General features: G+C 44.5%; 1 protein-coding gene across 3 annotated transcripts in view; it reads left to right on the forward strand.

Moving 5' to 3' along the window:
• The window catches only part of NFKBIZ (NFKB inhibitor zeta), a 32,157-nt gene extending 7,334 nt beyond the window's left edge, over positions 1 to 24,823 (forward strand). The window contains exons 12-13 of one of the 3 annotated variants that reach the window (XR_008972601.1): positions 20,746 to 20,876; positions 24,794 to 24,823. Coding sequence is in view for 2 of the 3 variants with exons in the window: in XM_057412993.1 (XP_057268976.1) it covers positions 20,746 to 20,811 (66 nt within the window). In the remaining variant the exon portion in view is untranslated. Of the gene's footprint in view, positions 1 to 17,197; positions 17,728 to 20,745; positions 21,006 to 24,793 lie in introns of those variants that run through there. The other 2 variants (XM_057412993.1, XM_057412997.1) reach the window with 2 other exon arrangements.
• The last annotated feature ends 1,370 nt before the right edge of the window (positions 24,824 to 26,193 follow it).

Consider the following 26,193-nt stretch of genomic DNA (forward strand, 5'->3'; position numbering starts at 1 on the left):
GATTCAGTGAAAGTATTTAGCATGTACTTAACTGTTGATGCATGCTGAAATATCTCCATATTAATTGTAATACTTCAACATGTATAAGCCTTGCTAATTTCAGTAGGACTTGAGCACATGCTTAAGTAGTCTGCTAAACTGGGCTCTGGTTAATTTTAGAGACTTGGTGTTTTTCACCTTCTAAGCAGAGTTAGTCCATTTATGGTTTTACCTTATAGGTATGGTGGCTAGCCAAGTAATATTTGAACTTGATGTTTTTCTATTTTTTAATAATTATGGGTATTAATGCAAAATGTACACTTATGATGCTCTATACTTGTGTTCTGTTGGAGAAAGCTTCTCCCTGTCACTTTCTGAATGATGATGCTGGGCTGTAATCCAGTAACATGTTCTCTGTATGGTCTATGGTCTTTGCTCTTAAACTGGTTTTGCCTCACACGCACTTCTCTGTCCTAACAGTTCAGTCTGATAGTGCTGTTTTGACAAAGTATGTCTTGTATACAAGCTAAGTAAAAAAAAAAAAAATCTGATATGCAGAGACTTAGTTGCAATGTATTTCCTGAAGGTTCTCATGTAACTTGTGATTGAATAAACATGCTAATTAAATTTTGGTGGCTACTGTCTGTGATACAAATGATAATGAAATCAAGCTTGACAGAGAAGTGTTTTAGCAAGGTAATCCTGTTGGACTGGTGAATGTTCATCCTGCTGTTTAATGCTTTCTCTTGTTTGATGCTGGTTTTGAAGCTGGTACTTTGGTGTTTTGGATCATACACCATGCAGTTGTATTACCTCTGTATTTAGTACATGTGCCCTAGAGTTAATAGTCACCAGGTTGCTGAAATTGCAGGTTGTGACCTGAACACTTCTCCCTGTATACGTGAGTGAGAGCAGCTCTGACAATGTCGTGTTTCCCCACGACTTCCTTGCCTTGGTCCTCAATTCTTACAGCTCAGGTACAAGCAGTCGCCCTAGGATGGGTGGAAGTCTGCATAAGCAAATGAGAGTATACACATGGTGAAAGACTGCTTGCTTCACACATTAAAAAATGGTCTGAGCTGGCCATGACCTTTCAGGAGGAAGAACTGCCATCACAGACCATCCCTGCTGAGCACTGTGCTGGTGGTATGGCAACAGTCAAGAAAAGCTGGTGAAGCTTTAGGATATGAAGGAAAGGACTGAAGAGAAACGAGTGCTTCTGTGCTACTGTATAAACCTGTTGTTCACCCCTGCTTCACTGTTTTTTGTGGTTAGGGTGTCCTGTCAGATCAAAATGTTTTAGGATTGGAAGAGGCTCAGAGGTGTGGAGGATGCTCCTTGCAGGGAGCATCAGAGCAAGCTAGGGCTCTTCAGTTGCAAAAGTGATGTCTGACAGCAGGTATGACAGGCCTTCAGAGTCATGTCAGGCCAGTGAAACCGGATTGGGATGTACTACTCACTGTCCCTTCCAGTATGGGTGCTGGAGGCTGTTAATGAAGGTACTGAGTGCAAAACAGACAGGATGTTTCCTTGAGATAGTAGAAGAATGTGGCAGAAACAAGACTTTTGCAGGTTCAGGGAGGGCATGGGTGTATATTTAGAAGGAGGGTATTTTTGTGGAGAGTCACAAGAAAAACCATGTGAGGCAGTCCTCTCTGAAAGGGTGAAGTACTGTACTACAGGCTTGCCCTGCTCTCAGGGACTTGCTAATGGATGCTCTCACAGACTTAATACCAGAGTGGATTATAACCTGCGCTCAGATCCTTGCAGTTAGGCTTTTAGTGGTTCATGAGTTCAGTCTGGTTCCACTGATACTGGTTGCACCTTTCATAAGAAGAAAATGTTGGAAATTCATCTTGCAGCCAGTTGAACCCTTCCTGATCCTTTGCTTGAGTGCAAAAACATGTCCCTGCAAGTCTCAAAAATGGCATTTGGTGCTGAGGTAAGGTGAAGAGGCTGAAGGTTGTTTAGTAGATGAGAGTGAGAAATGATGATAGAGACTGGAAATAGAACTGAATTCCTAGTTAAGGTTTGCAAAGGTTAAATGGCACTTCTATGTGAACAGCTAATTAGGCCTAAATTGTGTTGAAGATGTTATCTGCACCTCTCACTGCAAGTGACCCTGCTGCAGGGTTTTTGGTTTGGTTTGACTTTTTTTGTGGGTTTGGTTTTGTTTGCTTTTTTTGTGGGTTTGTTTGTTTTGGTTTTGGTTTTTGTTTTTGTTTTTTTGCTATGATACACTTGATAGTACTGCTTCCGTTTCACTCCCATTTTCTTTATAGGAAGTGATACAGGAAAAAGAATTGCTGATGGGATATTCGGGCCCTTCAGATCAGCCAGATGCCTGGCATTCCTTTTTTGGGTGGTGTTGACTGAGTTATCTCACAAAGGAAGGAAGTACCTTGAGTCTGTAAGGGTGGCAGAGCAAAAGCATTAGTTCAGACAATCCTTGAGCATGATACAGGCTCTGCTGGTGAGAGGCATTTAGCAAGTAGCACAGTGTCAAGTGGCTTTCAGTGGCACTCATGCCCTTCTGGAAGGGGTGCTCCTGGCACTCCAAGTTAGGAAATTCCTAAGGAGACACTGAAGTCTTTGAAGTTCATTTAACCTGCCAAGAGCCTAAATTCATTGTCTCAAGAGCTCAGTAGGCAACTTCACAAAAAAGTATCTCTACTCTGAGTGTAATTGACTCATGTTTCTCCTCTCTGATATTGGGAAGTTCTGGCCTATCTGCCATGATAGAACTAGATCGGAAATAATCCCCTTTCACTGAAGGGTAAGTGACACTAAGTATTTAGTAGGTTGGTAGTATTTACCTGAAAAACTCATGGTGCTGGGAAAGTGCTGAATAACTTTTATTGATGTGGATGTCAGCACACTAGTTACTTTTCTGGCTGGAGCAGAGGCAGAAGAGACTCTGGCTTGGGTCCAAGTAGGAATATTAAGACACATGGAGCTTTGTTCCCAGAATGTTTCTGATTTGTTTGTCTAAGTAAGCCAAAAAAGGCAACCCAAAAGGGTTGCTTTTTTATTTTTGTGGGCTACTCATCTGGCTGGAGTTGTGGAAGGCAGCAATCCACAATTTAAAAGAAACGTGTTCTGCTTCTGGGGATGGAAAAATACAATTTCCCACATTTATTGCTCATTTTATAATTTTATCAGAAAAGAAAAACATAGCCAGGAAGTGCACTCTTACAGAAATTGGGTGTGGTAAAAGCGACTGCAAAGATAGGACACGAACTGCTTGTTCTTCTTGCCTGATAGTTTGCTTATCTGGTTGCCTTTCTTTCCAAAATATAGGTGCTCCCCTGTGTAAGGGAAATGCTGAGGGTGGTTAAAGTGCAGTGAACATGGGAAAATAAAGAATGGGTTTCTGCAGTTATGTATTTGCCAAAAATTGACCTTGATTTTCAGTGCATTCAAAACGAATTCTTCTGTTGCTATCTATTACCTTTCTTAAGTGTTTGGTGGTGATATTGGCCTGAGATACTGGTGCCTTGGGAGAGTCAAAACTGACTCCTCACCAGGTTGGTTAAGTGTCATACAGCCTCCAGTAGTGCTACCTTTCACTTTTTATGATTAAGACAAGGACAGTGCCAGCAATGCTGATTCTGGCACTGGCCTGCACCTGGGTTTAGAAAGGCAAGTGTCACCCCCAGACATCAGGGCAACTTTGAAGCATCATCTCAACTCCCTTCCCCACTGCCCCCAGGCCTGCATCGAGGGCTCACCTGGCAGAATTTTGCTACTTTGAGAGGAAGCCTTTCTTAGTATGCTTTATTAGAATTTCTTACAATTTATTTTAGAAGATAAAACACCAACCTTGACAGGAGAAAGGTTTAGTTTTCTCAAGGGATGGACTGCTGATGTTTCTGCCTCTAAATGAGGCAGAAGTAGTCCTTAAATGAGTTGCATATGACAGGTGGCCTTGCTATCTGGGAATGTTCATCCATATACAAAACCCGTATGTGCAGTTACCTTTCCTGGCAGAATTTAACGAGTATTGTTGACTAATGGACCAGTGTTCAATCTTAAAGCATTTCATTAGATCCTATCACTGTTGGCAAAAAAATTCAAGACAGCACTAGTGAAACTCCTTACTGTGCTAGTGCAGAGATGCTTTACCAGAAGTTACCTCTTTTCAGGTAGTTGGATCTGGGGGTTGGTTTCTCCTGCAGGTGCCTATCTTGGTTTTGCTGGAGAAGAAAGGTAATATATCTTGGGCTGTGTTTGTTTAGTGTGTATTTATTTTCAGCTCTCCTGATTAAGAGGCTGACACTGTAAGTCTTTGTTTTGCTCTTAGCTCTGAAAATGTGATCTAAGCTGGTTTGATAAGGTGGTTGCTGTACTAACCGACTTACACTTCATGTGGTTTTCCTCTTAGTTACTGGTGAAATTTCTCCCTTCCCCTTTGTTAGTCAGAAACCCTGAGGGAAAGATGACTAAGATGGTGTTTAAAATTTAAGAGGGGGAGCAGGTAATTGAAAGAAGTTGTCCTTTGCTTCTGTAAATCTGTCTGGACTGCAAGTAAGACTATGGAGATCCTGACTGAACTGTCTTCATGTGGATGCAGTGCAGAGATGCTTTCACATATGTTTAATGAAAGCCTCTAGCTCTGTTCAGATGGTCTTGGTCTTGTGACATTTCGGTACCATAGTAGATACCATTTGGTAGGTCATGTACCAAATGGTGCATGTTGGCTGCCTGTGGCTGGCTTTTAGGCTCCAAATAAAAGATCTCTTCAGCAGTGTTGACCTCTTTCCATCAACATAACCTAGGAGAGATGTAGAAGTTGTATCATTTCAGTCTGTGGCTCACTGGGACAGCCTTCGATCATTGCTCGTGTGGCTCTTGAGGGCTTTCTGAGGAGGCCCAGACCTGCTCTGTAAGCTTCAAACTCAGGCTTGCCATAAGAAAGGACTGGGACTACATAAACACTGCTGTTTGTGGCCAGCCAATAGACCCTGCGGAGCTGAGCAGGTACATCTTATTATCCTCTGGTAGACCACAGGTCTTTGCCCAAGGACTTTCACTCTGCTAAAAACAGCCTAGTAAGTGATGTCAATAAATTTGCGGTTTCTGTAAGAATTGGAAATTTGAGGTCACACCAATGCAAGATATTTAGAGATGCTTACAGTGCTAATGTCCTGGGTTCAGCAGTAGCAGTCATGTTTTTCCTTTGTGTTAACTGGTGCAGTGCTGTGTTTTGACTTCTAGCTTGAGAACAGTGTTGGTGAAGCCGATGTTTTCGGTTGTTGCTAAGTGATGTTTACCCTGACCAAGGACTCTGTGAGGCTCATGCTCTGCCAGGGAGGAGGGGAAGCTGTGAGGAAGCAGAGACGGGGCGCCTGACCCGGGCTAGCCGGGGACGTATTCCATACCACAGCACGTCATGCCCGGGGTGGGGGGTAACTGGGAGTTACCCGGAAGGACAGGGGCTTCCGGGTGGAACTCGCTTTCTTGGCCGGTGGTATCGTATTCTCTTCCCTTGTTATTTTCCCTTATCATTGTTTTAGCTGATAGTAGCGGTGGTGATTTGTTGCTGGACTGTTCTTGTCTCAACCCGTAGGAGTTGCACTCTCTCGATCCTCCGATCCTCCTCCCCGTTCCTCCGGGAGCGGGGAAGGGGAGAGCCCCGGTGCTGGGGGGGGGGGGACGGACACGGACCTCGATTGTTGTCAGCTCGGCACCACTCACTGGGAGTGAGTGAACAAGTTACCTGACTGGGTTTAAACCACGACAGTTCTTTTTGGTGCCCAACGAGGGACACGAGGGGTTGAGATAAGAACAGATCTGACTGGATTAATAGCCACTCGTCACAATGCTGATTTATTGGCTCTCAAGGTTTTTCCTCTTGATCTCACAGTTTCAGTATATCATATCTTACGTCCATCCGGTATTTGCTGTATTAGTGTTTTTCAAGTGTGGGGCTTGGGCTAAGGTTTTTATCCCATTGTACTTTATGGTAATGACTTGTAATACAATAGAATCATTGATCATGAAACTGATCTGGCTTATGTTCCCAGTGCAGTCATGACCCAGATGCTTACAGTGCTACCTATGACCTTGTCCTTCACACAGGGCTGCAGCTGGGCATAGTGTGTAGGAGTAAGAGCTGGGTCACCAGTGGCAGCCTATGTGCATTTTGAGGGGAAGTGTTTTAGGAGCAATTTGAGGAGAAACATCAAGACAGTAGTGTGCTTTTATCACTCTTCATCAGTAGATTTCCAGGTGGCTTCAAAAGCCAGCAATAGTCACTAATCCCATCAGTTAGATAAGAAGCCAGAGGTAGAGAGAAAAGGCTCATCTGAAGATACTCAAAGAACCACAGGAGCTTCATCCAAAGGTAGTGCAGGCCTGCGATAGTTGCCTGCTCTTTCTGAGTTTGCTGAATAATGTGGTGTGCAATGACTGATCTGTAAGTCATTCAGTATCCTTTTATAAGTAATTCACATTTAATTCATGGTTTTTGTGCACTCAGTTCGGAGACCTTGCCTGGGATACTGCTTTTGCTCACTGCTGGGATTGCCAGGCTGTTCAGATCAGCCATTGGATGGAACCTCAGAACAAGCTGCAGTCTTTTTCCCTGAAAAATGTTATCCAAGCCATGATGGCTGGAACAGGAAGCGAAAAAGCAGACCCTGACTAGGGAAAAATATAGCAGGGCAAATTGAGTGTATTGTGACTGCAGGGAACTCTAAGCCAAACCCAGGTCTCTAGTCTCATTGCGTTTTATGACCATTTGGGGCAAAACTATGAAAGCCATTTTTAAGTGAGGTGAAATTGTATAAAGACATTTAAAAAATCTAGTCATAAAACATGCTTAATTATTAGTGGATTTCTTAAAAAAGGGAGGGTAAATAGAACTAAGACATACACATTTGACTTAGTGGTATGAGCTTTTAACAGTGCTTAAAACATCACCACGAGTGATCTGATGTAGCTCTATAAAATAAATCTTCCTACCGGGATGCGAAGATTCAGCTCAGGACACAGATGACTCACCAGGAGGTAACTATGTCAGTGGGTCAGCTGCTCTGATGCTCAGGATAGATGGACTTCTCTTAACAAAAATAGTAAGGGGGTTGGGAGAAAGAGCATCTTTAAAAGTAAGCAGGTAGGAGAGGATGTTTTACTGCCTGGAATACACAGCTTTTATCCAGCTCTGCCCCTGCCCCTAGTTGCAGGCTGGTATGGGTTTTCATTTTTTCAAACTTTCTCACACATGTCTATGAATAAAAAGCATGCATATGTAGAGTGAGTTTATAATATAGATCAATTTATTTTTGTACTCTGTAGAAGAAGTGTATGTATATATGCATGCAAAATGAAATATGTAAAATGTATTGTGTGGGAGTACATAAGGCAGCAAAGCTCTTTCAACAAGATTAATCTTTTTACTCAGGAGTTCATTACTTCAGAAGTTTTTATTTTCTTTTGTTAAAAATAGAAACTTTTCCCATACTATTCTCTCAGATTTGTAAATTGCATGCACTAGGGAAAACCTGTAGTAAAACCCAAAGCTCTATGGGGAATAAAAATCAAGTTTCTAGCGGTTTTTGGTCCTGAGAATGAACACTATGCCAAGTATGTGAGTACAGTCTGTGTCTGAAATTGAGAACCCGAACGTCCTCCCCATTCCTCTCACAGTGAATTCATAAATCTATGAGTCTCCGTGAACTAGTAAATCTTGCAATCTCCTCTCTGTTCCTGTAAGGAGAAGGATCCTAGTAAAGGTGTTTTGTGTGCACCTTGCGGCATGGAGGACCGAGTTAACACTGCAAAGGGCTGATCTGCTGCCTGGAAAATGACAAACAATGCACAAGCAACTTCTAGCCCTCATCCAGGGCTGAAACCTGCCTGTACAACCAGTAGTGCAAAGGCAGATACCTTTGTACTTTATTACAGACGCAGTAAACAAAGAATTTTTGTTTCTTCTTCCTTAGCTGTCATAATGAAATTTTATTATTGTAGTGGTTTATCTGTCTCCTGATGAACATGAATGTCGTTAGCTTCTTTCCCACGCGCTCTGCATCAAGTGTCTCAAGGTGCCTCTCGATTTCAGGGCAGCCGTCCTTTCCACGCCTTATGTCCCCAGCCATAAGCACAGTCTGGCTGCTGTGGCTGAGCCTGGGGACAGCCGATGGGAGGAAGCGCTGGAGCAAACCTGCGGTTGCTGGACACTGATCCCCCTTTGGAGTGGCCCAAGTTCAGGATCAGGATTTTCAAGCTTGGAAACAGACAGCACTGGGGTGGGTGTATACCTCCAGCTGCCTTGCTTTTGTCCTGGGGCATGTTCAAGGGAGAGGTATCCTTGCTGCAGGGACAATGACTCCTGTTCATCTGGGCCGAACAGAGCAGGAGCGCAACTAATGAGCATTATGTGCTTTCTAGGAAGGTGCTGAAAAGACATAGTAAGAACTGTGGGGAATGCAGGCTGCTCCTCCTGCCTTCTTGTTCCCCTGTTGACACCTAGGCTCCTGTTCTCCACTCCTATGGCAGAATGGCCCTTTGCTTTCCAGAGAGGTGCCTGGCTGTTGCTCCTTAGCTGGGACTGCAACTATTAAGCTCTCTTGACCCTTCCTTGTGCTGCCTGTGCTCCACAAGCCCAGCAATGGTACCTTCCTTCATGGATCTACTGGTGGCTGCCATCTCTGGAAATGCCTCCCCACCTTGTGTCCATCCACACCCTGTCCACCTCATCCATGGTGGGGATCTTGTAATGGCCTCTGCCCCAAAGAGCTCTTGGTCTAGATGCTAGGTGCAGGAACAAGTGCAACAGGGGCTCTACTTCAAAAAGATGTCTTCCCTGGTCACTGGCTGGATGCAGTTAGGCATTTGGGGAAAATTTGAATAAGGAGAGAGTGGAGGCCTGGCAGCTTCATCTGGGCTTTCATCAGCTGCTCTCCATTTGTGTACAGAGTTTATATGCTGCTGTTTTGTTATCTTGGTTATCATGCTGGTGGCTCTGGTTCTGGCTCTGCCTGTTTATTCCATTGTTGAATTTATTGCTCTGGACTCTTTACTCTTCTTGGCTCCTGATAAATTACTGCCTCTTATTAGCCTTAAATTACTTCCTCTTGCCAATCTTTAATTATTTGTTGCCACCATATCTTGGTGCCACATCCTCTTAATTAGTGTTGCCATATTGGTGGAGACTCTTCTGTGCCTTTGTTAAATGCATTAGCTTTGCTTTCAGCTTGCTTTGGCCATTCTCTCTGCCCCTCCTTCCCCCATCAGCTTGTGTCTTGCACTGATAATACAGAGCATCATCCCTATGCTTTCCTGTGAGTCTTTGTGGTCTTCCAGCAGCCTTCTTGGCTTATCCTGTGCCACAAGCTCCCTCCTTCCTTGTTCTTCTACAGCCTGTGTTGTACCTTCCTTTTCGGAGCTGGAGGGTGTTGGTGGATTTCTTTTGCTCTGTCTTCTCTCTTTCTGCTTTTATGTATGCTCTTATGTCCTCTGCCTGTCCTATTTCCTTCATCTTAACTCTTGCTTTGCAAGTGGTTTACGTATTTATATTTTTTCCTGCTGCTGTCCTGACTACTTTGGTGGGATACACTTTGGCAACAAAACGGAGAAGAAAGTTGCCAACTTCATTTTGTAACCTGCTTTTCTGCTCAAGACTGGTGCTGATATCTCTTTGGTGCCTCTTTTCTTGAGCAGCATCCAAAAGCCTCTATCCAGTTGTATTCAGTCTACCATGTCTAGCTTTGGTATTTGCTTTCCCCTGTCTCCTGCCCAGTCTCCTCCTTGGACCACCATATGTGTGCTTGGGCAGTCACATTCTGCCTCGTCTGGTGCCTTTGAACACTTCACCTCTGTGGAGCTCAGGCTTCCCATGTTGTTACAGCATTCAGTCTCCATTACCACTCTCTGTTGTGCTCTGTGTTGCTATCCGCAGAGTCATATTCATCCCAAGCCCTGCCATTGCAACCATTTTCTCCCCTGCCTCTTTTCCCACCTGTGCAAATCCTACCAGCTTATGCTTACCTTACTAGCACTACCAATGCATTTCCTTTTGTATCTGCTGCTATTAAACTGCTTCTGGAGAGAAGGCAAATTGAAACTTGGGGAAACTAGAAGAGGAAGGAAATAGCGTCAAAGCTAGAAACAGCCAAACCTTGCTGATGTGCCTAGTACTAACCTATTCTACCGCATTAGTCTCCTACTCAAAGTCCTCTGGTCACAACCCATTGCTGAAATGTTGAGTGCTTTCTTCTCCCGCATAAGCAGGTCTCAGAGCTTATGCAGTCCTGCAGCCATTGTGCCTTTTTATTCACCCATGCTGTAGGCTGGCTGCAGCCTGTAGCCCACCCCGCACATGGAACTTCATCTAGAATAGCTGCTCTGTCTTTGCATACTACCTATCAAAACAGTGGCCAGAATTGCCTTGGCATTGACATTTATTTCCCCAAAGTTGGTAGTAAGAATTTCCAGCTGCTGTATGTCCCAGAAGTGTTTCCTTTGCTGTGCCACACCTTGTGGCCTCAGCTGTGTGCCTCATCAATGCTCTTGATGGAGGCTGGTGGAGCTAGAGGCTTTTGCTGGGATGGCGGATTCCCCCATCGTGCAACTCTCATTCAAGAGCCTTGTTCCCCCCCTCAGCCAACGCTGTCAGTTCTCAGGATCTGTCTGCTTCCTCCAAGCATTTGTCAAGATTGCGGGAATGATTCGGCCTATGAAAGTCATTAGTTTAACTAATATTGTATCTCTTTATTATAAAAATGTTCTTTGAGGTTGATTAATGAGGAGTGGGTGGAGGTAAAATGAACTCTGGTTTTGCAGGTGAAACACCATTCCTTTAAAAAGAAAAATAAACCCACTTAAAACAAATGTCTACTTCTTCCTGTGGGGAGACTGTCTCCCACAGAAAGCTGTTATTTTCTGTCCCCTGTTTTTTTTGTTTTAAGAAGCAGTGTATTCTCTGCATGTCTTATCTGTCTGTCTTCTGTCTCCCTCAGTAAAATGCTAACATCTTTGGTCACAAGTATGTAGCCTGGTGGCTTGTCTCTTTGAAAAATGGCAGATGCATGGCATGAGGTATAAAAATGCTGTGATATCTTGGATTTAATAGTGCTATGGCAGTGACATCTCTCAGGTCCTCTTGCTTAACGAGTTGTTGACTTAATGATAAATCTTAGAAAACTATCAAAATGCCTGTGTGGAAGCTGCTCCCTTTGTGAAGAAATATGCCTGAGAGCAAGCATGCTGCCAGGCTCTTCCTTTGTTGCCCCAGCTGTACCCCAGCAGATGGGAGGCTGCTGCTGCCTCGAGTCATCTCAGGTGGGCTGCTGCGGAGGGGATGGCACACCCCTCCTTTGCCCAGTGGTCACTGTCCTTGGCCAAGGCAGGCAAAGACTTTACAGACTTCAAGTCCCAGAAACAGCCTCCCTCGGTGTGGTTCCTGACTGTCATGTCCTTTCAGACAGCATGAGGATATCTGTGTTAGGCCTATTCTCTTTCTAAATAGAAGTTCAGTTTCAATGTCTGTCAGTGCAGCTGGAAACTTCTTTTCAAGTGGAGGTGCCTTGAGGGGAAGGCAATGTAGAGAAACACTGTGGTTCTTGTAGCCATCCTCGTATCCAGTTTATACTACCACCAGCCTATTTTGGTGCATAACTTGGTAACACCTTGGCTGTAACCACGGTGGTGCAGAAAGAATTCTCGCTCTGCTCTTGTAGAGGTTGCAGCCACAGTGCTCTCTTCTCCAGTGGTGTTAAAGACTGCCTTTTGCTTTATGTCCACAGGAAATGCTAACTAGAAAAGAAGGCCTCAGAAAACAATTTTGGAAATAACTAGTGTTTCTGACTGCATTATATACAATGCCCTTGAAAAGCTCCCTGGAGCGTTAACATAGGGTGCCCTTTTCTGCAGATCACTTGTACTGTACGGCTGGTCAGGGTGAGGATGAGCAATGATGCTGAGATTGCTGATTAAACTGTGAATGTGGAGACCAGGCTGCTGAGCTTAGGTGGATGAATTAAGCTAAAAGAATCTGTGCCTGGCTGCAGCCCAATGCCTGTCTGCCTTGGCACTTTCTGTGCTGGGATGGGAATGGAGGAGGAGGGGCAGGCATGGGGGGATATGCTTGACATAGTGGCAGCGCAAGCAGCTTGGGCCCTGCCTGTGCCAGCAGAAGTGGGTGGGAGGTGGTATGAGCCTGGGGCATGGCTCATACCTCAGTGGCATGGCTCAGCTTGCTCTCCTGTGCCCTGCCAGCCATGGCCCTGTCTCTCCCTGCAGCTCTGCTCTTGTTTCCCTTTCTCCCTGTTGCTTTTCTTTGATTCCTGATGAGCTAAACCTTCTTTAGGAGGGGGAAAGAGATCCTCAGCATTGGGGAAGGCAGATGATTGTTCTTAAAACCTTCTCTTGCATCTCCCTTTCCTGCTCTCAGAGGAACAGCAAAGTACTTCCCATGTCCCAGGACTATGCAGAAGCTTGCCTGGGATGCCGGTACCAGGAGGATATTCTCAGACCCCAAGATACTCTCTGGTGACCCTATTCTCAATGCTGCCCATATAAATATGCGTATGAGTGCATGGGGAGGGCTGGGGCTGAAGGGCAAACACATGATGTTTGTCTTGCAAGGGAAAGTGGATTGCCACACACAGCCCATCCTGGAACTGCATGCAAGCTCATGAGGCATGCAGAGGAATAGAGGTCTTCAGGATGGGGACCGAGTTTGGTGTTAATCATCACAACATTAGACTCATGGTGTCTCCAGTGCAATGATTTTGGAAGAGTGGCTCTCTGGGTGCTATCGGAAGACATGCAAATGCATGCAGAGCCAGCTCATGCACCCAGCAGGGAACAAGCCTTCCCTTTAAGGCAGGAGTGGGTGGGCATTCTAGTTGTCTGGGCCTGAGAGGTAGGAAACACCCCAGCATCAGTCCTGGCAACACAACTGTGCTGGTAATGGCAAGCTGTGCAGGGACTTTCGACACCTTACCCCACACTGGTTCATTCCTGTCTGGAAGAAAGAGGATGTTTTTCTGCAGCAAAGGAAGAATCTTATCTCAGCTCCATTTTAGTCCACATCCAGGTTACAGTGTGAGAAGTGGTGCTGACCCAGGTGGCTGGGGGGATGATATGCCTTAAATCCATTCTTGACATTTCTTAATATATTAGCCATCATCTTAGCAGCATGAAGGTAGTAAGAGGATCACCATCTAGGAGAAATCTCACATAGCCCAGTACTGAGCAGAACAGGGGACACAGGGCTTCTGCTAGCTCCCCTCTCCCTCCGTGGGAAAGGCTTTCAGGTGCTGGGTGCCAGAAGCACCCTTTCCCTCAGGCGCTGGGCCCTTGGGCTTGTCTGCTTCCCTTGGCAGCAATTCAGGTGACTCCTCCAGCACCGTCCCAGTGTCAGTCACACACAGCTTCTCGTGGGTGCTGGTGTCGGGTGGGGGTCAATAATGCTAAATGGGGTTATTCTGGGGAGGAACACTGGGGCAAGCTGCCAGCCCCTAGTTGGGAAAAGTCTTATTTCCCTGAAGGCTGTTTCTCTGAACAAAGCACGAGGAAGTGCAAGAGGGAAAGACCTCTCTTCACCAAGGAGGGCCTGACACTGACCCTTCCAGGGTTTTAAGCACTTTTGCAGGATGGGGGATGTCAGAATGTGTTGGAAATGGACCCCAGCTCTGGCTTTTCTGGGAATATGGTTTGGTTCGAGATGCTTGGTTTTGCCCCATCCTTTCTCATTCCCACTACCACCAACTGCCACCTACTTGGCTCTGCCATGTGTTGCATGGCCTTAGCAGCTCTTCCCACATGCTTTTACTTCTTTTTTAAGGGGTTATTGTTAACCTGGACCTCTTCAAAGTCTGCTCATAGGTTTGGTCCCCTGGACAGCTCCCACCATTAAGAGAGAGAAGCCCTGCAGCAAGGGGTTGGCTGGGTGGCAGCAAGGGGAGGAAGGTCACAGAAGGAAAAATGTGGCTACTGTGTTGCAGTTGCCTTTTCCTCAGATTGCATGGGCGGTTGTGCTGGAGATTGCTTGGCCTGTCGAGGCAAACCAGTGCTGGCTTGAGGAGCCCTGAACCCTGCTGGATCTGGGGGATGGTCTGAGATGTGATGAAATCGTGAGAGCCTTTTGGATCCTCTGGGAAGTGGAGGAAGGTGAGGTTTTGTACTGGCTTTAGAAAGGTGCAGAGAGCTCTCCTTGTCCTTGAGGGGTTGTAGCAAGTGCAAAGGGGAAGCAAAGCTATTCAGTTGGTGAGACAAGACTAAAGCTCTAAGCAAGTTAGAGCTTTCTGACCTCGCCTTACCTAACTTCTCTTACGTAGAACCTTAAATCTGTTTTCCTTTTCCTTACCCAAGGATAAATGCAAAGTAATGCAATTATGTTCAATGAGAAAACGAAACTGATCAGTGATAAGAATCTGATTTCATCTCCTGCAAAATGGTGGTCTTTCTGCTACTTTCTCATCCTGACAAAACCTTAATTGCCTAGGGACTTTTGCCTCATCAAAGTATTGTTTCTCTTTAATTTTAATGCCCAAAACCTCCATCCAAGCAAATATTTAGCTTGTGCAAAGCTTGCACCAAACAAACCAGGACAAATTCCCCACTTACCCTTCAACACAATTTCTTGCTGTTATATATATCTTTTCAGGAAGGCTGTGGCTCACCGGAGCCCCGAGGTGTCATACAAGGCTGCTCTGGCCACTTTTCCCACAGAAAATCCTTCCTTTCTCCACAAGGAAAGTGCTCTTGTTTTAGTGTGGGCTCCCTGGGCTGCAAATGGCTTGCCTGTGCCTGTGAAAAAAAAGAGATGAAACTGGCACAAGGGTTTCCTATGTGGCCACTTATGGAGGCTTTTCTGAAGTTTGCCTGGACTCTGACAGCAATTGCTCCCTATGAGGGTTAGGCAGCTGACACGGATTTGAGGGTCTTTGCAAAGTACCTACATATCCTAAAAAAACGTGGCACTGGGACCTCAGCTTCGTGTCTGTGAAATGGCCATTGTCCTTCCCTGGAGGCTTTGGGACAGAGAAGGAAGAAGCTGTATGAGCGTAGCAGAGTGATTGCTTGAGTCCTGCATCAGTGCCTGGTGTCCAGCTTTCCACATGCAGAGAAGAGTTATTTTATTCTGATTTCAGGTATCTGGTTGTGCAGGGGAGACTTACCAGCATGCTTTGCTGCAGACATTCATAGGGATTATCCTTGGTTTAGACCTGCTGTGTGTGGAAGGGGAAATGAGACTGATTGTGCAAGGATATTGCAGTTTGCTTGTCAGGTAGCTTCTGGCACACTTCCTAGAAAGCCCCTTTGGTTTTTGTTTCTGTTTTCACATTAAATTCAATTTGGGAAAATGTTCAACCTACCACTTTGATCTTCTTAAAGTAGTGTAACTATAATTTGCTCTGATTAAAGCAGTACTGATGGACTCCAGCCTTTTGTGGATGTACTTACCTTGCTAGAAATAGCCTGTTGCTGTGAGTTAGCCCTGATGGGCAGCTCATCCCACTCCCAATTGCTGATCCCCCTCAGCTGGATGGGGGAGACCATTGGAAGAGTAAAAGTGTGAAAACTCCTGGATTGAGATAAAGGCAGATTAATAGGTAAAGCAAAATGTGCATGCACATGCAAGCATGAGCTGGGGTCAGCTGTCCTGGCTGTGTCCCCCTCCCAACTTCTTGTGCACTCCTAGCCTACTCAAGAGCAGGACACACTGAGAAGCAGAAAAACCCTTGACTCTGTGTGAGCACTGTTCTGCAGTAATTAAAACATCAGTTTATTATCAAACCTGTTTTGGTCACAAACCAAAACATAACATCATATAAGCTGCTATGGAAAAAGTTAACTGTATCCCAGCCAAAACCTGTGCACCTTTTATTTCCAGTAAGGAGGAGTAGTAAGTCAAAGCTTTTACCCTGGTGTTTTGTTACAAGAACATTGTTCAAAGGAAGTTGGGTGGACAAGATTTGTAGGTAAAACTAAAATCTTTTATTAGACCAAGTGTTACAACTGCAAAAAAATTGAGATGCTCTTTTGGGAACAGAGTAATTCTTTGCTTTGGAGCTGTAGGCATGAAAACTAATTTTTTTCCACCTGTACCAATTAGTTGAAGATAAGTCACAGGCTTGCAACTGTGCACTTATAGCAGGTGACTGCCTCTGTACTATTGAGGCTACAAAAGGGCAAGAAGCATAAAAGTAGCACATGAGGTGTTCTGAAAGTATACAGCGACTATATAAATCAGGCCAAAGAAATGAACAAATTAACCTGTCAAATTCAATAGTTCAACATGGGATATAATCCAAAGTTCAACTTTGTTTAGGCCTTTATTGCTTGCTTAGGATCAACAGTTCCAGTAACTTGCTGCTGTTTGGATTTATTTTGTTTGTGTGTGTGTTAACACTATTTCAAAGAAGCAATAAAACTTCAAAAACTGGACTTTGATTTTACACTGTTTGTGCTTGGGAATTGAAATATTTAAAATGGAATTTCTCTTTATCACCTGGAGAGTGTGTGAAAGAGAGCAAGTGAGCAAGAGGGAGATCTTTACATATCTCCATCATCTTGAATTTCAAAGGGCTTTACAAATCTTAGTCTTCCAAAACCCACTAAAATGGTGTGCTTTGCATATGATTATGTGAAGCTCATTAGTGAGGGTGCTAATGAGCCCCTACACACCTGAGGCTGATAAATGAGGTTCCTGAGTAAGATGATTTGCTTAAGGTCAGACTCCTGTAAATTGACAGCAAAGCTGGAAATAGAAATCATTGTTTCCCGGTCCCTGGTACCATATTCCCACGGATGGAATGTGGGCTTTTTTTTTTTTTTTTAAAGATGAAAACACTGCTGTTTGTTCATGATGCTTCATTTCGTGTGCTTTCAATGTAATCTTCACAAATGCAAATGTCGTGACCTAGAGCAATATAAGGCCTTCACTAAAAAGCTCTCCACAATATCAGTCTTCATGCAATTGTATGAAGCAGAAGGGATAGCCCAATTTAACAATTCCCATGCCTCATAAAATTATTGGCCTAGTTTCTTTAAAGTGGGTTTAAGCCCTAGCCCCCCAGTGTGATTTAACACACAACCCATACTGTTAATTGTCTATCTTCTGCCTTTAAGGTGATGAGTTACTGGAAAGTGAGGGAAACTGTTTGCCTTTTATGCGCTTAGAGCCAATTTTGCATGGTTTTTTTTATCTTTGTTTTCAGGCTGCAATTGAGCACACTGACCTTCCTTCCTCCTGTTTGCTTAGAGGAACTGTAATTGAGATGGGGATGAGCGCAGAGTTGTACAGAACTGGTGCTGCACAAGAGAAGCCTCAGTACTGGAGTAAGGGCTCTGCTCTGGACACAGGCAGCCACCAAAACATCCCGTGCCCACGTCTTGGGGAGAAACTGGGGATCGCACCCTGGGCATGGAGACATGCTGTGTTAGGGAGATGCCCAGAAACTCACAGTTACACCCTTTGGAGGGTACCACACCTCAGTGATGGTGTGCTTTACTTGTGAAGGGTAAAACCTCTTCTGTGCTTTTCCCATCTCTCCACTAATGTCCCTCCTTCTCCTCTGTGTGTACAGCATGCCTTCTTTTCCTTGCTTCTCTGGTATTGCTGGAGCAGAACAGCTGTTTGTATTGTTAATAGTTTGGAGCAAGGCCAGTGAAATGGTTTTTGGCAATTCTAGGCTTGCAGGGAAGATTTGTGGCCCAGAAAATAGAAGCAAAGATATATACATACACATATATACATGTATATACACACATATATATGCATGTATACATACGCGAGAGAAAGCAAGGGAGAGAGTCTGCCAACAAGCCTACCATGTGAGTGCATGAGCATATTTTTTTGGCAGGGCAGTTGTGCCTGCACATTTTATACTGATTCTATATACTCTTCTCATCCTCAAACTGCTTTAGGCTTGAATGTCTGGGGACATGAAGTTGTTCCTTGAGATGGTGGTGCTGAGGAAGCCATTGGTACCTACAGCTGTGGTTTACCCACAACTGAACTTTGAAGCACACGTAACGTGTATCATCCACCCCTGGGTAGATGTTGTTTTCTCCACTAGTGCTTGAGCTGGCATGGATAATGCTGGCAAGTGGAGCGTGCTAAATGAAAGCAAACAGTTTACTTACTTCTTGTATAAACCAAACAGAAAAACGCTTATTCTGTTACTTATCTCAGCAGGGCTGAACCAAATGCCAAATGGTGGCCACAGAATTCAGATACCTCATATTGATTAAAATCAGGTTGGTTTTTTTAAGTTATCTGAAAACAGACTATTTTTCAATGTATTGAGACAATAGCAATAAAAGCTGTAAAACTGTGTTCTTCTTCTGGCACTAGCCCATTGTAAACAGCAAGCTACCAGGCTTAATGAGGCAATTCTGTACCATCACTTTTAATAACTGAATGTTTGTCTCCCGGCTATTCAGGTGGGCTATTACTGTTATTTAATATTACTGGCAATGTTGTTATATATTCTGAGCCACCACTGGCAAAGAGTGAGGTGATTCTTCCAGATAACAGCAGTGCAATAACATTTTACTGGATTTAACTGAGAGAAAGGCCAGGCAAAGCCACTGTGTTTTCCTTCTTCCTTGCAAATGTTATTTCAAGCACTGAAAGAGTTAAATTAAATAATTACAGTCATAAGCATGTTGATGCTCACTTCTGTTATGACAAACATAAAAATGTATTGACCTAAAAGGTAAATGTTGGCTGAAGCAAAAAACTGACGTCAATATAAATTCCAAAGCACTCCATATCTTGATATTTGGCACATGAACCTCATACTGTATATATAGTGTGAAATACTTAGGTTTGTTTTAATTAAATGGATAATAATCTGGTGATTGTCATTCTTATTTCAAGTGTAACAATTTATGGCATGACTAATTCTGCTGAAAAAACCCGAATGGTCAGCAACAATCTGAAGGGCTGAGCAAACTGTCAAATGACGGCAATTTGTTCTATCAGTGACATCAATGGGGTTTTCAGAGAAAAAGGTACATGTACTTTGCCTAGTCTGCCCAAATTATCAGGGTGACTTTTGTCTGTCCAGTGTGTTTTGCACCAGTATTTTTTCCCCACCCAGAAATTTGCTGATGGAGATCCGTTTGTGGCTAAATCTATAGACATTTAGTCCTCTACCATCAGTACCATCCCTCCCTCCCTCCCCTGCAGATGTGCTGGTGCTAGTTTGTGCTTCTCCCTCTTCTCTTGCCTCTCACAGCCTAGGCTGGGCCTGTTGTGCAGGTTACCCCACCGTCATCAGCCTTCTTTCACATAAATCAGTGGACCTGAGCTGATATGTTTCTCTGTTGCCAGTTTTTGCCACTGAATTGTCTCCTGAGAGTTAAGCAGCTCTGGGTAAGCTGGCCTGCTAAAAGGGAAGGTGACAGCAAGTTTAGGGCCTCTTGAAGCATCGTGGGTACCTCAGAAGGGTCCACCAGTGTGCTAACTGGTGGATCCAACAGTGAGGCTTCCACCATGTGCAAAATGAGGGTAAATTTTATTTTGCCTTTCCAGTAAAAGCTCTACTTGCAGAGTGTGGAGATGGGTCATGCCTGGTGGAGAGGGGGATGTGTGGGCAGTCCCAAGATCCCAGAGGTGAGGGATGGGTCTGGGTCCCAGACAGTGGAGGCAGATATTAGCACTGGGCTTGAGCCTGGGGATGTGGGTGTAATGGAACAAGAGATGGCCTGAGGGATGCAAGGGTGGAGCAGGAGGGGGTGGTGTGCCTGCGGCTCTGCTAGAGGCCATGCCTGAGTAAACTAAGATTACAATTAGACTTGTAAATCTCCTGAGAAACCCTTGGGAAAGTGTCCATTGTGATTCACAGGGTTCTCCCCCCACCCCCACCCGGCCCACGCTGCGCTGTGAAAGTGAAACCCTTGCTGTCTGTCCAGCATGAATGTTTCTCCAGCCATGAAATCCATGTGTTCAGAAGCTGTATCTGGCTCTGTCATAGAGCCTGCTGTCGAGTCTCAGTGTATCAAAGCCCTTGTGTGTGTGCTTTGGCTTTCCTTTGCTTCTGTGAATTGACTAAAGCTTGCATTCATTCTTGTGAGCCCCCAGTGCAGGTCATAAGCGTGGATAATATAAAGGCGTATGTGTCCTCCAAAGCAGCACCCAAGAAAAGAAAAGAAAGGCAAGGTAAAGGTGAAAAAAAAATCAGGTATTTCTTGGTTTCTTAAGACAGATCTGACCTCGTACATAAGCTTGTGTTTTTTTCCCATTCCTTTTTCCTCACAGTGATGTGTAAGTGGAGACTGATTTCACAGTCACTGATCTCACCAACTCAGTACTAACCCAGGGTTAGCTTGAAACTTGGCTTAGGAGAATGACTTGATGTGAGGGCAATCTGGAGCAGTGCTTTTCTTTCCTGCTTTTAGGGTCTCCTCATGTCCCATTTTTTTTCCTTTCAGAAACTCTAAAGGGAAGAAACTTTAATTAGGATTTTTAAATTAAATATCGAAGAGGACATTCACAAGCTGCAGCCTGATTCTGGCAGTTCATGTTGTAAGAGGTTACTGACTTGAGACCTGAAGTGTTCCCCATTTTCAGAATTTGGCTACATTAAAACCACAGAGTTTATCTGTAGATTTCCTCAGAAAATCATCAGGGACTTCATGACAAATTAAGCACATTGATTTTTTTTCCTTGAGCCTTGCTGGGTAATCTTCAGATTTTCCTTTCAAAGCAAGAATACTCTTTTATTTTTCCTAAATATCTTCAGGTGTTCCAGCTATGTGATAAAACAAGGTCTGCAACAAACATTTTTTGCCGTTTTGCAGGGCTTTTTCTCAGTGTTAGTGCTTCTGCCTTCAGGTAGAAGAATGGCAGACGAGACTGGTGCTTAACTCCAAAAGCCAGCTGGGGAAACCCACCACCTCCTCTTGTCGGGAAGAGTGACAGGGACATCCAGGTCAGAACACAGGCAAATTAGAGAACTTGCATTTTCCCTCCTCTTCCAGGTGACTTTTAATATGAAATATTTTTGTGGTAGTAATCTGTTGTTTCAGGCCACTGCCCATGTATGTGGGTCTGGAGAGGACAAAACGTGAGGCTTCATAGGCTTCTGTAGTCTATGGTAATCCATTTAGGTGACATGGCACATGCAGATTGAAGAAAATGGGAGAGGAGTTTGTTTCTATACCTGCTGCATCTCTCACTTTAGGACTGAACATCCAGTTTATTAAGAAATTGTGGTGATATACTATTATTATTTCCTACTGTTGTGCAAAGCAGAAATTTGGTTTCCTGAATTTTAATGATATGCCTTTTGTGACTGCTTTTGTGTTTAATATTGCAAGGTAAAACATCTGGAGTTAATAGAAGAAGGTGCTTTAAATACAAGGCAATTGTAAATGAAAGGCTCCTTACATGAGGCATAGCTTTTGCTGTGCCATCTGGATCATCAGGAGTGAGCCTGTCCCAGGGGTGGCTGGTCTTGCCCCCTAGCTGTGGTGGGGCTCTGAGCTTTGAGGATGCAGAGTACACCCGGTGTGTTGAATGTGTCTAGCTATGCAAACCTATCTCTGTAAGCGAAGGCTTCTGTGATATTCTGACTCATGCTGCAGAGAGAGCTCATAAAGCAAAAGTAACTTTTCGAGGCAGTCACCCTTCAGAGTAAAACCGCACTTGAAGAAACTGGGTCTTTCCCACTGATGAGCTCAGTAGTATTATGTCAGCACTTCGCAATGCAAGTGAACAGAATGAATTATAAATCCTGGAATGATTTGGATTGGAAGGACCTTAAAGATCATCTAAGGGCACCTTCCACTAGACCAGGTTGCTCACAGCCCCATCCAACCTGGCCTTGCACACTTCCAGAGATGGGACATCCACAGTTTCTCTGGGCAACTTGTTCCACTGTCTCACCACCCTTACAGTGAAGAATTTCTTCCTAATATCTAATCTAAACCTGCGCTCTTTCAGTTTAAAGCCATTCCCCCTTGTCCTGTCACTCAAGGCCTGCTAAAAAGACCCTCTTCAGCTTTCTCATAGGCTCCCTTTAGGTACTAGAAGGCTGCTGTAAGGTCTTCCCAGAGCCTTCTCTTCTCCAGGCTGAACAGGACCAACTCGCTCAGCCCATCGTCACAGGAAAGATTCTCCAGCCCCCGGTCATCATCAATCATCATGGCCCTCCTCTGGACCCACTCAAGCAGCTTCACTTCCCTCTTGTGTGGGGGCCCCAGAGCTGAACACAGTACTGCAGGTGGGGATTCAGGAGAATAGAGGGGCAGGATCATCTCCTTTGACCTGCTGGTCAAGCTTCTTTTGATGCAGCCCAGCATATAGTTGCATTCTGGGCTGTGAGCACACACTGCCGGCTCATGGTGAGCTTTCCATCAACCAATACACCCAAGTCCTTCTCGTCAGGGCTGCTCTCAGACCATTTTCCACTGTAGCTGTGCTTGGGATTGCCCCAGCCCAGGTGCAGGACTGCACTTGACCACAACTCTTTGAGTGGGATCATCCAGCTAATTCCTTATCCACTGGGTTATCCATCCATCAAATCCATGCCTTTCCAGTTTAGAGACAAGGATGTCATGTGGAACAGTGCCAAATGCTTTGTACAAATCCAGGTAGATGACAACAGTTTCTCTTTCCTTATCTACCAAAACTGTAACCCTGTCTTAGAAGGCCACCAAATCTGTCAGGCATGATTTTCCTTAGTGAAGCCATGCTGGCTGTCACCAATCACCTCCTCATGATCTGTGTGCTTTAGCATAGTTTCTAGGAGGATCTGTTCCATCATCTTGCAAGGCACAGAGGTGACAGAACCCATTAGGAGACAAACTACCCAGTCCACTTGTCGCAGTTTACTTGTTGCAATCAAGGTTTCACAGTTCGTGAACTACTACTATGTGATTCATCCTTCTCTTTGTAGGTGGGTGATGTTCCTGTTGCTAGATCAGGTATTTCCCTGCCTTCAACACAAATGCTGTGCAAAAAATGCCTCTTTCTCAAGGCTCCTTTTTCTGCAGACTCCTGGCACATGGAAGCTGAGAATTTTGATGACTCCAGCTACACCACCACAGGCCACGGAGGATGACAGCAAATCGCATGGCAGTGTGCTGTGTATGCTGATTTTGCTTTCTAAAGGTTTGTCGTGGTTTAAACCCAGTCAGGCAACTTGTTCACTCACTCCCAGTGAGTGGTGCTAAGCTGACAGCAATCGAGGGCCCCCCCCCCATTGGGGCTCTCCCCTTCCCCGCTCCCGGAGGAACGGGGAGGAGGATCGAAAGAGTGCAACTCCTACAGGCTGAGACAAGAACAGTCCAGCAAACAATGTACAACACAAATCACCACCGCTACTACCATCAACAACAATGATAAGAGAAAATAACAACGGAAGAGAATACGATACCACCGGCCAAGAAAACGAGTCCCACCCGGAAGCCCATGTCCTTACGGGTAACTCCCAGTTACCCCCCACCCCGGGCATGACATGCTGTGGTATGGAATACCTCCTTGGCTAGCCTGGGTCAGGCGCCCCGTCTCTGCTTCCTCATGGCTTCCCCTCCTCCCTGGCAGAGCATGAGCCTCACAAAGTCCTTGGTCAGGGTAAACATCACTTAGCAACAACCGAAAACATCGGTTTCACCAACACTACTGTTCCCAGGCTGGAAGTCAAAACACAGCACTGCACCAGCTACCAAGAAGGAGAAACATGACTGCTACTGCTGAACCCAGGACCCCATGTACAGGATTCCTGCTTAGTCAGTATGCCTTCGTCTTCCCTGCTTTGTCAGGAAAAAACTCAGCAAAGCTGCCACGTGCAGGTCAGCCAGAAGCTTCAGAAATATGCATCAGGAAGCCTAGGTGGCTGACCCGCACAATGGCAGGCCATTTTTTCATGTAATGCTGGCTTTGCCACTGGCTGTACATGACAGTTGGTGCACTGGTACTATTTGGATGGAGACGAAATTTTGTGTAGCTGGGGTGACTCATAGGCTGCAGGAGCTGTGTAAGCTCCAGCAGTGTCTTGCAGGACAAGCTTGTGTTTTGAGCAACTCAGATGTTATCTTGTCCCTGTTTTTTTCCAAGCTGTCAAAACCAATGCTCCTGAGTGATCATGCAAATGTCAGAGAGTAGATAGCTTGACCTTATTCTCCTATTTTAAAGCAAACTAGTGCCTGAATTCTCACTCTGGTGTAAGTCTCAATTCTGTGCATTCAAAATAAAGCCTTAGTGGCCTTAGGAGTTTATGTACTATTGGCTTGTTACATCCACTTAAAAAACTTATATCCAGTGTCTACATTTGCAGCTGGACAGCATGTGGGATCCAGCCAGGCTAAAAATCCCTGCATATGAATTATAAATAGACCCTGTCTGTGCCCTGTGGTGGATGCTTCTGTCAGCTCTTTAGCTGAAATAACATGCAGCCACTTAAATACTTGGATTTTGCACAACACCTGGAATGGCAAAGAAACCAAAACCAAGTAATGTTATTATACAATACATAAATCCAAGCTACACCCATATCTTGGGCAATATAAGTGTTTATATACACTTACACACACACGTCTGTGTATATAAATGCTTAATCCTTGAGGTGGAGCTGCTACTATGTGTACGATGATGCTTGATAAACTTTCTGGACTGAGGTAGAAGAAACTAGTCTTTGCAAAATAAAAACATAATGATTGAAACTTATGTGTTTGCATTGCTTCCCTAAAGACAAAGTGTGCTATTTTGGGGTATTGTTTGTATTGATGTGTTATTTTTTTTCGTAACAGCATATAAAATTCTGGCATAGCCGTGTTTCAGGTTTTCATGGGAAATAAGGAATGTTAGTGTCCTGGTTTCATCTGTAAAGGTTATTTTTCTTCCTAGTAGCCGGTACAGCTAGATGCCCATCTCTGCAACTCCAGACTTCAAAAAAAACAAAACAAAACAGTGCTGTCATGATCATCAGCAGAGAATAAAGCTGTGGAAAGTCAGCAGCAATGGGAGTCTCCTGGTACTGTCCTTACATCATCATTGACTGAACCCGACTTCCCTTCAATCATCATCCCAACAAAGAATGAACTGTGATGAAACGAGGTGAGCTCAGCAGTGATTCAGCAGGCAACAATCTAATACCATACACCGTCTCTCCTGCCCTGAAGGACTGTTAGGACAGATGAAGCCCGATACCACATTGAATGAGCTCAACAAATTTTATTGGAATGGCGCATAGATTAAGGAATGATACCTGTCTGTATATATGTGTGTGTCTACATCAAGAGACAAAAAAAAAGTGATGGTATATTGGAAAATGTGGGATCTGAGCATGACATGAATGGTATAGGCTAAGGAGTGGATACTGCCCTGGGTTTGGCTGTAACAGTTATTTTTCATCCTTGTAGCTGGTACAGTGCTGTGTTTTGGCTTTAGTTTGGAAACAGTGTTGATAACACACCAATTGTTGTTTCAGTTGTTGCTGAGCAGCGCTTACCCCGATCAAGGACTTTTCAGTCTCATGCTCTGCCAGGGAGGAGAGGCACAAGAAGCCAGGAGGAAGCAAAGACAGGACACCTGACCCAAACTAGCCAAAGCAGTATTCCATACCACAGCATGTCATGCCCAGTATATAAATGGGGGGAGTTTCCTGGAAGGGACCGATCACGGCTCAGGTTGGGCTGGGTATCGGTCAGTGGCTGGTGAGCAATTGTACTGTGCATCACTTGTGTTTTCTGATCTTTTATTTCTTCTCTTGTTGCTTCTTATTATCATTATTGGTTTTGTTGGTATTCTTTCTATTATTACTATATTTTTTTGCTTCTTATTATCATTATTGGTTTTGTTGGTATTCTTTCTATTATTACTATATTTTACTTTATTTTAGTTATTGGACTGCTCTTAGCTCAACCCATGAGGTTTACATTCTTTTGATTCTCCTCCCCATCACATCCCTAGGGAGGCGGGGAAGAAGAGGGTGAGTGAGCAGCTGCATGGTTCTGAGTTACCAGTTGGGTTTAAACCACAACAGTTAGCAAATACACAACTTCAACTCCACCAAGTCAGCCAATATGGTAGAGAAAAGGTAACGGTGCCACCCTCTTTCACTCGCACCACCTCCTCAAGACCACAAGCTATAAAAATGAAATTGATAAGAAGCAATATTTAATGGGCTACTACTTTGGTGTCAGTAGGCAACCTCATCTAGCAGAAAAGAAGGCACCAACTGCTCACTGGTACTCTGGTTACTTTAAGCAAACCAGTTGTTTTACACTCCACTGTTTTGTTTTGTT

The sequence above is a fragment of the Pezoporus wallicus genome, unplaced genomic scaffold, assembly GCF_028554395.1.
Source record: "Pezoporus wallicus isolate ANWC-B61680 ecotype Strahan unplaced genomic scaffold, APGP_CSIRO_Pwel_v1 contig_6484, whole genome shotgun sequence".
NCBI lineage: Eukaryota > Metazoa > Chordata > Aves > Psittaciformes > Psittacidae > Pezoporus > Pezoporus wallicus.